Raw genomic sequence first — 17,224 nt, forward strand, 5'->3', positions numbered from 1 at the left:
CGGCAGCAGAAGTTGAGAGGGAAATAAGGACGGACGTCGGACTCGGCGCTTTGCCGCAGCTCGCGCTACCGAACCCCGGGACTGACCGACGGAAGGAGCCGAAGGAGAGGCGGAATGTGGCGTCATCGTTAAGCCTCCCCGAGGGGGTGTCGGCAGGCAGGAGACAACCGGTGGTGGTTAAAAACCCCACGGCGTGTGTGTGGGGGGGGGGGGGGGGGCGCGCGCGCGTGTGTGTGTGTGTGTCAGGGTGGCGTTGGTGAAAACCGGATTTTTATTTTTTTTTGGATGAGAAAGTGACGCGCCGCCCTCCCGCCTTGGACAACGGCATCAGAAGTACTTGACATCAAATCCCCATAAATAAGTCCGTCGTTATTTCTCTCCTCATTTGGGAGCCCTGTCTTGTTGAACCTCCTTCAACTCTCCAAGTCTCGCGGGGATACAAAGGAAATAATCTAAAAGAGAGGAGAGGAGAGGAGAGGAAAACCCCCCAGATTTAAGACAACCAGGAGCCGCCTGTATGAAGATGCTGATGTGCGACCGCGGCGTCCAGATGCTCGTCACCACGGTGGGCGCGTTCGCCGCCTTCAGCCTCATGACCATCGCCGTGGGCACCGACTACTGGCTGTACTCGCGCGGGGTCTGCCGCGTGAAGAGCAGCGGCGACAACGACACGAGCCGCAAGAACGAGGAGGTGATGACGCACTCCGGCCTCTGGCGAACCTGCTGTCTGGAAGGTACGTGATCTGTCTGACTGACTGGCTGTCCGTGGGTATGTGTGTGCGTGTGCGCGCGCGTGTGTGTGTGTGTGTGCGCGTGCTCGAACAACACCCGCCTGTGGTGAGTGATGCTGGGAGCTGCCTGTTTGTCTTTTACTGTCTATCTAATGCCAAAGGAGCCTTGGTGTGTGTGTGCGTGCGCGTGCGTGTGTGTGCGTGTGTGATCCTGTCATCCCAGAAGATCACTTTTTTTTTTTTAGAAGCTGTCCTTTCCTGAGTCCTTTCTCTGCAACGCAATAGGCCATTTGGTCATTTGAGAAGAAGATCAAAGCATTATTAATAATGATTAATCATTATTGGTCAGGCAGTTGCTGTTTTTTTGAAGCCATCTTGTTGTCTACTTGTTTGGCAGCTTTGCATGGTCCATGTTGGCGCTGGGGTCAGTAACGCACTGACATCCACGACAGCTGAGAAAGCCTGTCCATGTATGGCATTTATGATCTATAGCAATATGGCTGTTCCATTAGAGATCTGCCGATGAGCCTAACTTCAACTCTTAACCACAGAAATGGGGGGGGGGGGGGGGGGGATATGAATGCTAAGTAGCAACCAACATTATGTTGTGTGTGTGGATGTAGACACGTTTATCCATGGCAGTAACAAGATTGGTGTTGCAATATGGAATCCACAGTGAGAAAGATTTTTCTTCCATATCTGGAATTTAAATCCATAATCCAGGTTCGATTTAGATTTAGATTTTAAACTGGAAGTCAATCAAGTGTCAGCCAATATAGGAATCTGCTGTGGATGGAATGTTGACTTCCTCTAAAAAATGTATTGGCTAATTTCTAAACAATTCGGGGGGGTCTCCAAGCGCCTCTTGGGTGCAACTGGGTCTGCAAGATGAGGGCAGAATGGGGCATGATGCAATAATAGGGATAAATAATGATAGAATAATTGCAGCAGATATATCTTGAGTGCATGGTCATCTGAACAGCTAATTTTCCGTTTCTTTTCTTGCACAAGACAAGCGCACAAAAAGCAGGATTTGACTATCCAATGATGTTCCTTTAGCTGTTTTTTAAAGCCCAATTTAGTTTTAATTTAGATTTTATTTTATTTTTTAATTACCATGGAAAAGAAAAATGCATTGTGTCTGGTTTATTAATTTCACATTTTTGAATTTACCTCTCCCTCTTTCTTATTCCTTAATATCAAAGAAACTCATAACAGATCCTGACTAAAATTAAATTAATTGAAATAAAACTGCTTTAAATCTATTTCCTTTTACAACAACACATGCCTGATTATTTTAAAAAGAATCGCCACAAGTCCTAGTAAATGCGTATATTTCTTGTTGGATGCCTAATCACGACATATAATTCACTAATAATGATTTGAAATTACCAGCGGAGGGGAGCGTAATCTTTGGTTTCCATTATCATTGATGCAAACATTACAATATGGTTGGGTCTGACAAAGAAGGCTCTTACAGGGCCAGATGGTGCAGGTATAAGGCTTTACTGAACACACACGCTCTCATTTACATGCACACACACACACACACACACACACTTGTAACTGAATGAATAAGTAGACAACTACCAGGATATTCCCAAACCACCAAATAAGCACAGCTGGAGGAGCAGTATTCCAAGTTAACACAATGTCAGCACAATGTCAGCACATGCACACGCACGCGTATACGAGCTCACATGCAAGCAGACACAAATGCACGTAGATGCACATACACGCGCGCACACATGCACCGTTACGCAGCTTTAATGAATGAGTTCTCTTCCTCATTCCAGGTCCCTGGTTGTCACAGTTTTATAATTCATAAACGCCTCATAAACTGACAGGAAATGGATGTCTCTGACTCGTGTACATGTGGCCTGTACTCAGAGGGTGAGTGAGTGAGAGAGCAGGAAGGAAAAGCATCATGTATGCAGTAAATGTATGGAGCAGCCGTGCGTACGTATGCCGAGGAGCATGTAGAGAACACAGCACGTTTTATTCCATGGATAATATGAAGGGGAGATAAAGGGTTAGGGTCTCATCTCATTTTATATAAGAACAGTATGCAGAGACTGTAGTGTGGTGTGTTTGTTCTGTGTACAGTTACACATGAATGATATTGGTAGTTCATGTGAAATCAGCAAAAGAAAATAACTACTTTGATAATGGCGACTCTATATTTTTGGTGAGATGTACTTTTGTTTGACAACATTTGAACAACTGAAACTACATCTGAGCTACATATTGGAGGCGGTGCCATTTCTCTACCCCACACATTTTCTCTGTCACAGTACATGTGGCTTCCCTCCAAATATGTTTCAGATCATGATCCCGATCTGGATCCGGTTGACCACATTGTCCAAGTCTGGTAATGTTTAGTTCTTACCTATTATTCTTCAGGATAATGTGGAAAATGTCAGGAAGCCAAACTGATGAATTCATAACCCCCCCCTTTAACTCTCGGGGAGGCTAAAAAAACCAATCAGCAGAATACATTCCATTATGGAAATCCATACGCCTCATTGGTTGTACTGTAAGCTACATAAATACAAGCCACATTACTTTATCTCTGTTTATAGCCATCAGACGCAGTGTGCACAATGGCGCTGTGCAAAAGTGCTTCTTGATCAAGTATCTGCCACAAGCCACTCATACACAATCAGTGAAAATAAGAGGTGCACGTCCAACATAAAAATATATACACTGCTAAAAAGGTAATTCAATTAAGACCACTATCCTCTGATGGGAGAACACCTGGAACCAAAGTCGATGAGAGCAGAAACCACGGAGTTACTTTACTGTACGTGGGTTCCACTTCCACTTCTACTCCTCTTTGTGACTTGTCAACAGGTTGTGTGTTGTGTGTTTGTGTGTGTGTGTGGGGGGGGGGGGGGGGGTTCTAGCGTGCCGTGAATGTGTTCCGTGTCTGTGCAGGTGTACTGCGGTGTTAGATTCCCTATGTCACATGTGTCAAACTCAATGTGAATGTGGCCCTCCAAGTCATTTTTTTATTGCCCCCGAGACATTTGTGTGCAGACGTTTGTTTTTGTAAAATGCTGAATCCGTCACACATGCTCTTAACAGCCCACATTTGTTGGTTGTTCTGCAGTTCTGTCCCTCTCAACAGTGACAAAAGAGTTTTGATCAAAGTTAATGCCATAACTTGTGTTGGATGATATTTTTCTTTATTTATTATTTAATATTATTTACTTGAATAAGTTTGATTATTGATCGATGGAGTAGTGTGGTTTTCTTAACCTGATCAATTGAAAGGATTTATGTTATAATAACAGCAATAATCTATCCATATATATTTACAACTATACAATTGAATATGCAATGTTTGTAACTTAAGTAGTGAACTGATCAAACGGAAACATTCAGCAACAAGGCAACAACAATAGCAACACGCTGCAGTCAGGAGATTAATAATCTGCTGGCGGTGACTATTGAAAGTTATTTAAACTTTTTTGTTTTTTCCAGCATGTGCTGACATGTTGACCCCGGCTACATATGGTGCTCAGGATCAGCACTGGACAGCTCCATAGGATATAGGATATGGAGCTGTCCGGTGCTGATCCTGAAAGTGGCGTCTTTTCCGCGGCATTGACTCGGGGAATGTTCTTTATCTTGCCCACGTCGGTTGGTTTTTTGGTTTGCGCATGTCCATGACCAGACAAGGTGGTGGCTTTTTGGTTTTGCTTTGATTTTGTATTGATTATCTTCCTTCCTGCATGATGATTGCATTTGAATGGAACTTTTCCACATTATTAGATGTGATAATTTATTCCCATCACAAACTTTGGTTCATACTTATGATTTTTCTCATTTACAGTATGGCTTCATCTCTATGCGATAAATGAGCATGGGAAAACCAAGAAATTAGATGGGGGGTGGGGGGGAAGTAGACCATGAATGGAGAGAGACCAAGGTGCATGAATGAAGCAGGGGAACAGGGTGGAGAAGGGCGGTGAATGGAGGGTGATGGATGAGTCGTGCATGGCCTCTGTTTCAGGTGAATCTCTGGGGAATGTCTGACCACGGCAGGGATCTAAAACGATCAGCCAGTAATAGAGAGAGAGGCTTTTAGTCCAGGGCGGGGGCCAAAAGGGAGAGCTGGAGCTCAAATGGAGGGGAGTTGTGTGGAGGAGTTGGACATTGAAGGAAAGGGACAGGTCGTGGACAGGTGTTCTACTGTCCCACATGCGTCTGTGTGCTTTTGTTTGGGGTTGATCGCAGTGTTTTAGGATCAAATTGATCATCACAGCTAATATGCAAATATATTTACAATAGTGCTCTTCTATTTTTGAAGGGACTGTGTGTGTGGGGGGGGGGCAATGTGAAAAAAGAAACGGTTGCCTTGTTCTGGTGTGGAACGCCTTCAGGATGAACGGATTCTAGGAATGACACGAGATGACCTTGAGATCGGAAAGTGATGAACAAATGTTTTAGCATTGAATGGAGAAATGAAGGAAGGGGTAAAGGAGGGACGATGACAAGATTTGAAACAGGAACAGATAAGAGAGAACGAGAGGGAGAGAGAGAGAGAACATGCTCATTTGAAGAACAGACTGAGAAGAGGGGGAAGAAGGAGAGGGAACTCGGAGAGGTGTGCAACCAAGCAGAACCTGTCTCATTCTCTTTCATCAGCCATCGCTGTGGAAACTGGCCGCTCTCTCTCTCTCTTTTCCTTTTCTCTCATCTTTTTCCTCCTTCGCCTGGAAAGAGGTAATGAGAGAGCGTGAGAGAGGCGGGGACAGAGGAAGAGAGAGAGAGAGGGGGGTAGAGTCACCAACACGGAGCTGTCAGAGGTGCTCCGAGGGAACAAGCAGCCCAATTTGCTCTGCTTTTCAACTTCCTTTCCTCGCTCATGCTCGCTTTACCTTCTCTCCTTTGCTCTTCTGTTTTCTAGTTGACGGAAACGTATCAGCGCTCGTATTCGTGTGTCCAGTTATATACTGTGACACCATGTTAGCCATTGATCACATGGCAGTGCTGTAAGGAACGTGATATATTACACTTTTCAAAACATTAACATTAATTTTGGAATGATTTCACCGTTTGTAACAGCAAAAAATATATTGATTTGTTATTTATTTTTTTAATGAAAAGAAAAATTGTTTTAAGGATAACTATACATGTTTTGTAATAGAATGTAAGGCTAAATCAATATTTTAGATATTAGGGCACGGTGCGCCTGTAGAAACAAACAACCTTGTGTATTGCTGTCGTGGTGATTACAGAGACAGAAGAAGCAGCAACAGAGAGTAAAATAAAATAATGATTTGACATCAAGGTGCAAAAAGAGAGAGTTGAAGATGCAAAAGCTAAATAATAGAAGTGTGTTTGCAGCTCGGTGCTCAGATATTCAGGAGGCACTGAAGTGGAGAGTGTTTCTCCCCTACCTGTAATCGTTTTAGCCCTTGGATTTGCTGCGCTGCTGTTTGTTTGTATACATACATTCAACATATCTGTGTAGTTGTCTGCACTCAATTGTGTGTCTGTGGATTCAACACCGGGGCGCTTAAAGAATGAAGCTTTTTGACACTCAAAGGTTTTTGTTGCATGCATGTTCTGCTCGGACGCCAGCATCATTATTTTCAGTTGTGTTAATGCACGTGTGTGCGATTGCGTGTGCGTGTGTGTGCAGTCAAACACGCCTTTGTTTTTTTTTACACATGTGACAGCAGCAGCACACTGGGAACAGTTGGACAGGCTGGACCATGTGACTCATAAAAGACGATAGCGCTCCCATCTCCATTCGCTGCGTCCCATAATGCCTTGCTCTGGCTGTGGCTGTAGCTGCCCTTAGGCCACGTTGACCTTTGTGAGGCAAATGTCTCCTGATAGATGTTCCTTCTGTGTGTGTGTGTGTGCGCGTGTATATTATTTGTCTGCGTGTTCATTAGTTTATGTTAAAGTATATTCAGCGTACACACACACAGTGATAATTATTGTTGCCGGTGACATTTATGACCCTTCAGCGCCCCTAACCCTCCCCCTCCCCCCCAAAGTGAGTGAACTGAATCTCAGGGAAGGCTTTAGCCGCTGCGGTCACCTCTACTGTGAACGGCTTTAGAGATTTAGACGTGCTCAGGTTGGATGAATATTTAAATAATTAAATCTATAGAACATGAATAAGGAATAATTGTTAATGGTTAATTGATTAATTGCGTACAGGAGAGAAACCAACGTGAGTATATTTTATTGGAGGGATCTATTTATCTTTCAAATGGGTTCATAGATTTTCTTTTAGCGGAAGTTCGGGCAACAATCTTAATTATGTAATAGCTGCATTATTACACCAATATTTTGGGCCTATTGATGTATTAATGACTATTTTTGATAACCACTTGAGTGCATTGCAATGGATTTTGCTGTATGGGCTATATCCTTCCTGTGGTCCACTTCTCATTATAGTGTCGTGTTGCACAGTCGGTATTAGCATTTGTGTTATATTGAATGAAAGTCATGCTTCATTTAGTTTGTTTTGTTTGGTTGGAGCTTCTGCTTCTGCTTATTACGCGAGACTGAAGACTTTTTAGGTGGATTCTCTCCATCTCCTCTGAAGGTTACCCACGAGCCAAAAAGCTTAGTAATATTCAGATTAGCCATTGAAACTTGGAGGGCGGATTTCATTGAAGTTGTAGATTACAGCATAATCAATCTGACTTAGCATTTGTTCCCACAATGCGCTGACTGGGAGACAGAGAGAGAGAGAGAGAAAGAGAGAGAGAGAGCGGGCGAAGCAGATTGAGGTGAAAATGAGATGAGTCAAGGGTAAAGGAGATGTTGATGCCAAAGAACGAAGGTCGAAGGTCAAACATAATTACCCAGGAAACGACAAAAATCTGATGACGGAATTCAAGCCAACATTCATTCTGCCCCAACCTTGAACCGTCGACAGCTTTTCAATTCATAAAGCAAAACCTATTTGACTTTTGATGCCAAGTCGCATCATACATTTGTGTTGCTTGACTAAATCATGTGGCATTCAGTGTGTAAAAGCATGCATTCGTGCATGCGTGTGTGTGTGTGTGTGTGTGTGTGTGTGTGTGTGTTGGTTTCTCTTTGATGAGATCATAGACTGGTTGTGACACTTGATTTTAGTCGGTGTGACAGCGTCTGACTCACAGGTAGCTCTCCAAAACCTCAGCGCGGAAACTATGTGGCAAATGTACACCCGCCTACACACGCACACACACACACACACACACACAGAGGTTAGCGAAGTCGACTAATAGCCCACAACCATAATACAATGAGAAACCCTCCCCATCGCCAACATTTACAAAATCAAAATACAGTTCTATTCAAATCCAGGTTGAAACTGAAAGCGTGTCATTTGCTTTGCATCCATCAGATGTAAATGGTTGGCTGTTACCAATCCAGTCACCTTATATCAACGTTTCAAGCTTGAGGTTGAATTTGAAGCGTCTTCGTGGAATTGGAGACTGGTCTTAGCGGACGTGCATGCTGTTCTCAGTTTCACTCTAGCTTTGTTGCTGATTGTCATGCAATTTTTATGAAAATAATAATAACATCTACTTGAAGTGTTAATGAAGGGTTCTCTTCAATGAAATATATTTTAGACTGCAGTTTATATAACTGGTGTGTCTTTGTTTTCCTGAACAAAGGGTCCAATGGTAACTGGAAATACTAAAGGGGGGTCAGTCCACTTTTTCCACTGCTGACTGCAGCATTTTGTTTTTCCCAAACCTTAACGCACATCCATCGTGTGCGTGCGTGCGTGTGTGGGTGTGTGTGTGTGTGTGTGTGTGTGCACACACACACACGTTTCATGGCACACGTTTTGGTGTTCTTTACTTTAGGATCTCTCGCTACATTTAAAAGGCTGGAAGTGCAATAATTTCCCCCATCCATCAGACACAAAGCTGCTCTCTGAGAAACGATGCCTCACACCTCCTTGCTTTTCACGGGAACAGCCAAGTCACCTCATGTGACTGCAGTAAAACAGGGTGAGCAAAGGGAGAAGCACTCTGTGTTTTTCCATTATCAACAAGCGAAAACCAACAACGATCCCACCGGCGAGTGTCGTCTGTGTACCCGAAGCGTCCGCTTAGCCACACAGCTCCTGTATTTTTCAGCCTCGCTGTTGCACTGGGTTCCACGCCATTGTAGGGGCGCCAGCAGTACAGTCGAAACAGCTGCACCGAATATCATCATAAGCATTCAAAGCTTCTGTTGAGCTTGTTTTTTTTAAAAAAAAACGTCTTTCCTTTAAAAACATCAAACAGGGAATTTATATTACACAGTAGAACATACTTTATTTTCCGAGATTTACTCAGGAACAAATGGACTTTGGGCTCACACAGTTAACATTAATTTTCTGCCTTCCACTATTCCTTACTTAGTTCTATCTGCTTATCATTTCCTTCATGAATCAGCTCCTTCAAATTCATTTGATCAAGAAAGTATTAGAAACTCCTGCTGGAGAGACTGAATAGATAATCACTGTGCAGGATGTGAAATGAAGATGGAGAGCAGGAAAATAAAATACAGACCCGCATTGAAGTCGCTGCAGTGACGGCATCCATCCTGAAATCATGTGAGACGTCAAAGAGTGTGTGAAGATCATCTTCTGTGTGTGTGTGTGTGTGTGTGTGTGTGTGTGTGTGTGTTCAAGCTTAATTTGTCACGCAGAGCAGAAAAACATTACTTATTTCTTAAGTATGGATGTCAAACCAAACACTCTGTAAACGTCTTTCTGTCAGTCCCGGAGTCTCAGTCAGAGGTTAGTTGCTATCGCTGGCTGAGCTGGGTGAATCAATTTATGAATGATTTTCTGAGTGGGTACTAGAAAGAGCACATTCATATGCAAATAAGCAATTAGGTTGAGTCGCTCATCGCCGCTCGCTATATACTCCCACTTCTTTTTCATTTCACCTTGTCGTTTCACCACCGACCGTCGTTCAACCAGCACTTCCTCTCTCTTCATCCTCCTCCATCTTTCTCTCCTCTTCCTTTTCCTCCCTCTCAGCCTCCCTTCCACCATCCCTCCCCTCGGTGATGACCATGAGTGACTGGGACTGAATGATAGGTGGGAATTAAGTTGTGTGCCGTGTGTGTGTGTGTGTGTGTGAATGATGAAAAATACTTTAATCCATTATACAATCTGCAGAAACTTTTTTTTTCCATTTATAAAAGTCGCCCAAACCCAAACTGAGCGTTGACTCTCTTCCTGGTTGCTGTTCCCTGCTAAACAGCAGAGCTCAGAGCTGCTAGCGTCGCAACTTTGCATTTTAGGAATCCGACAGATGTTTTTTTGTTTAAGTGATAATGAGTACGATAAGAAATTTAGATTTTATTCCAGGCTACGAGATAAAGGCGGCGAAACCTTCAGTAAGATGGAAAAACCTGGCAAGGATCTCTGAAAGGTTTGCAGGGTTGTTGGGGAGGATTTAAATATATATATATATATATATAATCTGGTTCTGGGTGCATGATGTTTCATTTATTCAACAACAACAACAAAAAAGACCTGAACTAATGCGCTTCCTGTTGTTGATTTTCCTGCTGTTGTTGTTGTTGTTTTGGTTGCAGGGACATTCAGGGGTGTGTGTAAGAAGATTGACCACTTCCCAGAGGATGCTGACTATGAAGCCGATGCTGCTGAATACCTCCTGCGTAAGTCTGAACACAAGCACGTCTCCCATCTCCGTTGCTGCTGCTAACGGGCCCAGACAGGTTTTATTAACTGTGGAAATAAGAACCTTATAACAGAAATCTAGACGTGTGTCTAACGGACGCATGACCTGCATTACGTCACGCAAAAAGGTGCAGCTGCACTTCACAAATCATCATATTCCTCATGGTTTCACATGATGTTAGTTATTAACACCATTATAAGTCTGACTAGGAAAAACAACTCATGTTCTATTGAATATCAGACCGTTAAATGAGAGACAATTACTGGGAGATTTCTCTGATTGAATATAAAGGAATTATGAATGGCTTTCTTTAATTTAGAGTGTCTAGACATCTAAAAAAACAAAAAAATAAGAACACAAATTATGACTTGTGATTAAATTGTCTGCATCTGTGTGTCTTATTTTGTTAGAGTAGGAGTTTACTGAAAGTTGAATCAAACAAATCCTTCTCACGAAGGAGAAGAACTATTTATCATCGCTGCGGCCGTTTTTTCGACAGCCGTGGTCTGACAGGTCCAGTCTGTCCCAGTTCAGTGAACTGGGTCGGGTGTTGGACCTGTGGATGCACCTATAAACAAAACGAGCAAATGCAGCATGCACATGCAGGAGTGAAGGATGCAGAGGCAAACGTAACGGGAAGGCGGCAAAAAACTCTGCAACGGTCCCAGCTGGAGGGGAAATTCCACGAGATTTAACACGACAAATCCTTTTAGTTATGAAATATTGACTCACCCATTCTGCTTGTGACATGTTAGCCTTTCTTATCCCCATGAATGAGGGTTATTTCTAAAACATAATCTATAATCTTAACTGTGTAGGTTGTTAATTAATGATTTGCCTCCTCCGCAGCTTCACCAGCAGCTATTGATACAGTGTTTATAGACATGCTAATAATGCATGTTACATTAAAGCAGACAAATGGTGAAGTGAAAAAGACTTTTATCTAAAGAAGCATTATCTTGTCTAAAATGGGCTGGAAAGGAAGGAACAGTTAGCCTCACGTTACGTTCAGGAGGAGATAGACGAGCAGAAAGGGTGTAATCCAGAACACAAGAGGTATAAGGGGCCTCTGTTTGCTCTTTACCCACAGTAAACACAGTAAACAAGGACCGAGCAAGAAAACAGCAACAACGAGAGAGAAAAAGGAGGGAAAATGGATTCAGCTTGTGCTTCTTTTTCAACGCTCCACTGAACACGGAGCAACATTCCCAGAGGCAGCCAATAAGACTGCGGGCCTTAGAATGAGCGAGCCAATAGGGAGCGGGGACCTAGTGACCGGCATTTCATACAGCCCAGGGGTGTGGGCCACGGGGGGCGGGGCTTATATGGTCAGGGCGCAGCGTCGGTTGTCATTGCAGCTGTCAGTCATGCAGCAAATATTATGGAGCATAAAGAAAACACGTTGACAGTCAGACACACAAATGATGTTCAGAGACTCCGCGGAGGAGTTCCAGGCGTTGTGCACTGATACACCTGTGAGGTATGAAAACACAACTAGAACAAGCAACCTCTAATGACATCAGCGCATGTGAGGGCGTAACAAATAAATTAGCTGTCTGTATGTCTATATGTCGCTATCCTCTCTCTCTCTCTCTCTCTCGCCCTCTGAAGGCTTTGACATGTTCCGAATTCAGGCTCAGTCAACCATGTGGCGGCACAGGGGCCGACATGTGTGTGTGTGTGTGTGTGTGTGTGTGCGTGTGCGTGTGCGTGTGCGTGTGCGTGCATGAGAGACAGATTTTTCACTCTCGTAGGCTGGCAGCAAGTAGTTGTTTGGATCATTTCAAGACAACAGGAGAAGAAAACCAACAACACAATCACAAATCCACATAAGATTTGAACCTGTGATTGGAATACAAACTCTGCTCCTTTTCATTTCAAAAGGTGCCATTTAGGAATAGCGTCTCCTAATTTAATTAAATCTGTATCAACTGTGCTGCTTTCGCTCACCGTGCAATAACCCGAGAGGCTAAATTCACACCCGCCCTCACGGCTGCAAACGTGCATTTTGATGTCGTTTGGACACGCCCACCCATTCGAGTCTTCCAGCAGAATTGATCCTTCATCAGCTGAAGGACAATCGTTACACAGCGTAGCTGGTCTGCACGACTAGGTCTAATAGCGCGCCGCTCTTCCTTCTCCGTCTTCAGGTGCTGTGCGTGCCTCCAGTATCTTCCCCATCATGAGTGTGGGTCTGCTGTTCCTGGGGGGACTCTGTGTGGCTGCCAGTGAGTTTTACCGGAGCCGACACAATGTCATCCTCAGCGCAGGAATCTTCTTCGTCTCTGCAGGTCAGTCTGCAATCTGTGTGTGTGTGTGTGTGTGTGTGTCTTTCCTCCTGTGGAGGTGAATAGTCATCAGTGTGCACTGAGCAGCTCCTGCAGGTAGGATCATCAAATAATGACCATCATCAAATAATGGTACTTCTCGTTGTGTCTGTTGTTGCAAAATAGTTTCTCGCCTAAAATGGCAAGGACAGATTTTGATGTTCCTGCTTCCACTCTGCAAATGCGCCGCTGTTCATCTCCATCGCGACACGTTTCAACACGACAGTCACGTCTCCGTGCAAAAGTGTGTGTCGTTGCGTTACCTTTGGAGCTGCTTCAAACAGAAAAGGTTGCAGCACGCAAATATTTGAGAAAGAATCCCATCAGTCATCTAAAAGCGCACAGCAGCGCCGGCGTGAGGAAACTGGGCACAGCCGCCGATTAATCAATCAGCAAATGCCCCGTGATGAACTGTAAGGATGGGAGAGGGTGAGCACATATGTACTCACACACATAGCTTATCACATTGATAAAACACACACAGATTTAAACCCTCGCCCCGACACGCACACACACAAAGGGTTGTAATTGCTGTTTAGTGGGATGTGTAGGGTCCCATCGGGTTTTGTAGTCAATTCACGGAGCCAAATTGGTCATTATTTACCACAATAGCGTGGGTCTAATTCTGGTTAATTACTGCTGTCCCCATTCTGTGCGTTCCACTACACTCTATTCTGTATTCTGGAATAATGATATGGAATAAAAGATGGCAGCTGTGCGCGCTGGCTCCCTCCCGTCCCCTCCTTCTCTCCAGCCGTTCATCTCGACGCCTTTTCTTCCTGACATTTTCTGCCACTTTTTAATTTGTAATTTTCCGTTTTATTGCGTCTTGATTTTTAGTGTGGCACTAGAGGATGGTCATTCCAGTCAGGCAACTGTTGCAATAAACATTAGCTTTCCATATAGCTTAATGCTAGATGCCGTCAAACTTGATGGCATCCGCAAGCTAAATTAGTGCACGGAAAAGCGTGTAAGCATTATGCGATTCAAATATTATCATGTTAGCTTTTAGCTGGTATTTCTTTATACCAAACGAGCTGTGACTCTCACCAATGTCTTACCAGCTCTCTCTTTACTCTCCTCTGTTCCAGGACTAAGTAACATCATAGGAATTATTGTCTATATCTCAGCCAACTCGGGTGACCCGGGCCAAAGCGACAGCAAAAAGTCCTACTCCTACGGCTGGTCGTTCTACTTCGGCGCACTCTCCTTCATCATGGCAGAAATGGTGGGCGTGCTGGCCGTCCACATGTTCATTGAGAAGCACCGCAAGTTACGGGCCAAGTCCCGCACCGAGCTCATCAAAAAATCCGCCTTCAGCCGCATTCCCTCCTACCGCTACCGCTTCCGCCGTCGTTCCAGTGCACGTTCCTCCGAGGCCCCCAGTCGTGACGCCTCACCTCTGGGGAAAGGGGGCTACACGGGACCCGCCGCCTCTGAGATGCCCATGTACACGCTGAATCCACGTGAGGCAGGAAACGCTGGCACCAAACCTGGCGGCGGGATGGGCGGGCTGCTTAACTCAGAGAGGGAGTTCCTCCAGAGCAGCACGCTCACTAAAGACTACAGCAAGGACCCCAACCGCAGGACCACGCCCGTCTGAGCGGTGTCGGCTTCAGCTATCGCCCGATCAGAGTGTCGTAGGGAAGTATGATGAAATAGACAGGGGGGTGGAAGCGAGAGCAGGGCACACACAGGGGTATAGGGTGGGATAATGGGGTTTGATAAACTTTGACTGCGAACTGTGAACTTTTAGCCTTTGAACTGTGAATCCTGAGCCCTGTAAGTTTCAGCGTGTAGCAGGGTCAGTCTGACGGAGAAGTTGTTCCCAACTCCATGTTGCCACATATCACTGTTGTTACCGGTAAATCTTTACATTTGGTGGCACATTCAAAAAAAAGTAATTTTTTTTTGTTTGTGAGTTGACTTCCTGGCTTTTTTCAAGATCAAAGAAAAAAAAGGAATCGACCAAAGTTTAAAAGCATTTGGGGAAGTGGTTTTCTTGTTTGGAGGAACTTCACCAGAAAAAAAAACAAGATATGAAACTAATGTGAAACTTGAGGCGAGAGACTGTGTGATCGTTGACCCTTTGATCGTTGACCCTTTGATCGCTGCCCTCCTACGTTTTGGAAAGCAGAGGAGTTGCATTAATGCAGGGAAAAGCCGGCTGCATCCCTCATTAGGACACTGTTTAAAAGTGAACTCCTCAGGATCAGGATCGATTCACTTTCAGTTCAGCTGGATTCAAGCACGGAGTGAAGGTGCAGCTCGTCTTTAATGGCAGCACACTTACGGCACTGATGATTATTTTCTACACGTATTGGTTGACGATGGAAAAGTTCATAACTGAACTGAAACTGAATTTATCTCTGGGGGGGGGTGTGTGATCGAACTGAACTAATGACACTCTTTAGCATCGTTATCGTTGGTGCTTCCTTTTACCATTGTTTCCAGCCACACGTCACCTCTAAATTATTTTTTTTAACTAAATCTTAAAGAGGTGAGCAAATATTTGTCCGTGTCAGCATTCACGTGTCACCTTTCACCTGTCATACTCTTTCTGTGTGGATCCATACCTCACCTCACATCCACCCTCTGCAAGCCTCCTCTCACCCTCTCTTCCTCTTTTAGGTCCCGTCTTCCATCGGTGTCGCACGTCTAGACTAGTTAGGTTTACTGGTTCCCAATACTGTGGAGAGGACACCACTGTGAATAAATTCTCTAAGGCAGGGCCGGAAAGACAAACATACTTTTTTTGGTTTGTTTGTTTGTTTCTCCACTGCCTCCCGGTGAATATCTTTCAGATGAGTTTAGCATAAAGTTGTCTTTACTTGCCGGAGCGTATGTTAAAATTTCAGCTGCAGAAATAAACACTGAGAAACATCTGACTTCCGTCAAGCACACATCTCTCTTCTCTGACAGAGGATAGACCGGTAAATCAACTTAAAGATAGATAGATGGTCCCGTGCATTACTCAGAGGACTTGTGCTCCATCCATCCAGCTGTCCCTCACAACCCCTCATCCTCTAATCTTCCTCACATGTGCACGCACACACACACACACACGCTTTTGCCATGATGGTTTTAGCCAAAAGTCTTTAATTAGTTTTTATTGTGGCTTCTACAGACACACTAAAGATATTTCCATTTATGTGTCCTCCTCCTTCTCAGACATAAAAAAAAAGAAAGAAGTAGGATCGATTTAAATTACATTGGACAGACGTGAGCTCAGATTGCCCAGGACACAAAGTTGATTTGCTGTCTGAGATTAGTTAAATCTGTTTTGTTCATGTCACTGTTCCCAAATACACACAATAAGGCTTTATTTTTTGTGTCTGAATCATGACAGAGGGGGGGTTGTGTTGAGACGGTGCATTGTTAAGAGGTCCCTCACAGGAATAACATGGGATGAAAAATCTAATATTAAAAAAGATTAATATTAGCAAATAGAGTGGAGTATCGAGAACAATTTGTGTCAGTGGGTCATGAGGTGGAAGAGGAACTAGCTCTGTGTAAAAGCCAGCAAAGTAATAATAGATGAGTTGATGGCTGCAGAAGGTGCACGATACACACTTTAATATGTTGTTGTTAGAGAGCAGGCGGTCAAAACCTGATCGCTCATACGGTGTATGAAAGGAGAAGGGCGTGACGGAGTGAGGAGGAGGAGGCAAAAGAGCCATAAATCAGAGCCAACGGGAGCATTGCATCGAGTATAAATGTGCACAGCATTTGTCTTTTTACCTCCCTACGCCACGATTGCACTGTTTTGTACAAACTAAGCTGACAGCAGTCGCACCCAAGATTTATTATCACACCCTGATAAAAAAAAAAAAACACATATCTTTCAAACCTCGGTCATACTGTTTAATTTATGTTCTCTCCGCTGTCTTTTACACCACTAAGGGAGCTCAAAGGGACAAATGCGTATCACCGCACACTTGCCCTCGCTGTCCTCCACATGTAAATATAAATTTTTCAAACTAACTACAACATCAGCATTTGTCACGGGCTGTGAAAGGGGAAAAAAAATTGCTTTTCTCAAAGCAAGGGCTTTTAATTTTTAAAGGACAGGAGCACACAAGGGCTTTTTTACGCTCAGCGCTGCAGCGGCGTCATTTCTGAGGGTGTTATGTCGGAGGAGAAAAGTGCATTTGCGCAGGAACAAGCCAGCTGCATAGCTAACTATGAATATGACACGCTTCTCGCAAAAGAGAAGCCAAAGTAGGAAAAGAAGACTGTGCTTCACCGCTCACGTTAGCTACAGGTTAGCCTCTAGCTGCTTTTTTTTTTTTGTACCCCTGCTAACCTTAGCATATAGATGAGTGACCTTCTTACGTAATTAGAGATGCAGAATATTGCCTTAAGCAGAGGTAGGATAATTTTAATAAAAAAAATGTTATTTGAATTAGTTTAAGGATTAAATATATCTATATCTATATATTGAGAAATACTGTCAATCATACTTGGTGCCAAATATTGCTCAAAGTGTTTC

General features: G+C 43.9%; 1 protein-coding gene across 1 annotated transcript; it reads left to right on the top strand.

Annotated features, from left to right (window-relative positions):
* The first annotated feature begins 517 nt into the window (after nt 1-517).
* On the top strand, nt 518-14,335 carry cacng3b (calcium channel, voltage-dependent, gamma subunit 3b). Its single transcript, XM_068749605.1, has 4 exons — nt 518-734; nt 10,299-10,382; nt 12,556-12,696; nt 13,824-14,335. The coding sequence occupies exons 1-4, from the start codon at nt 518-520 to the stop codon at nt 14,333-14,335; spliced, it is 954 nt and encodes a 317-aa protein (XP_068605706.1).
* Nucleotides 14,336-17,224: the final 2,889 nt, after the last annotated feature.

This window comes from Brachionichthys hirsutus, chromosome 16 (genome assembly GCF_040956055.1).
Source record: "Brachionichthys hirsutus isolate HB-005 chromosome 16, CSIRO-AGI_Bhir_v1, whole genome shotgun sequence".
Lineage (NCBI taxonomy): Eukaryota > Metazoa > Chordata > Actinopteri > Lophiiformes > Brachionichthyidae > Brachionichthys > Brachionichthys hirsutus.

Excerpts from the sequence above, each read along its gene's own strand:
- cacng3b (XM_068749605.1), top strand. The coding sequence starts at position 518 with ATGAAGATGCTGATGTGCGACCGCGGCGTCCAGATGCTCGTCACCACG. Across the intron at positions 735-10,298 it reads GCGAACCTGCTGTCTGGAAG|GGACATTCAGGGGTGTGTGT; the intron begins GTACGTGATCTG and ends TTTTGGTTGCAG. Across the intron at positions 10,383-12,555 it reads TGCTGCTGAATACCTCCTGC|GTGCTGTGCGTGCCTCCAGT; the intron begins GTAAGTCTGAAC and ends CTCCGTCTTCAG.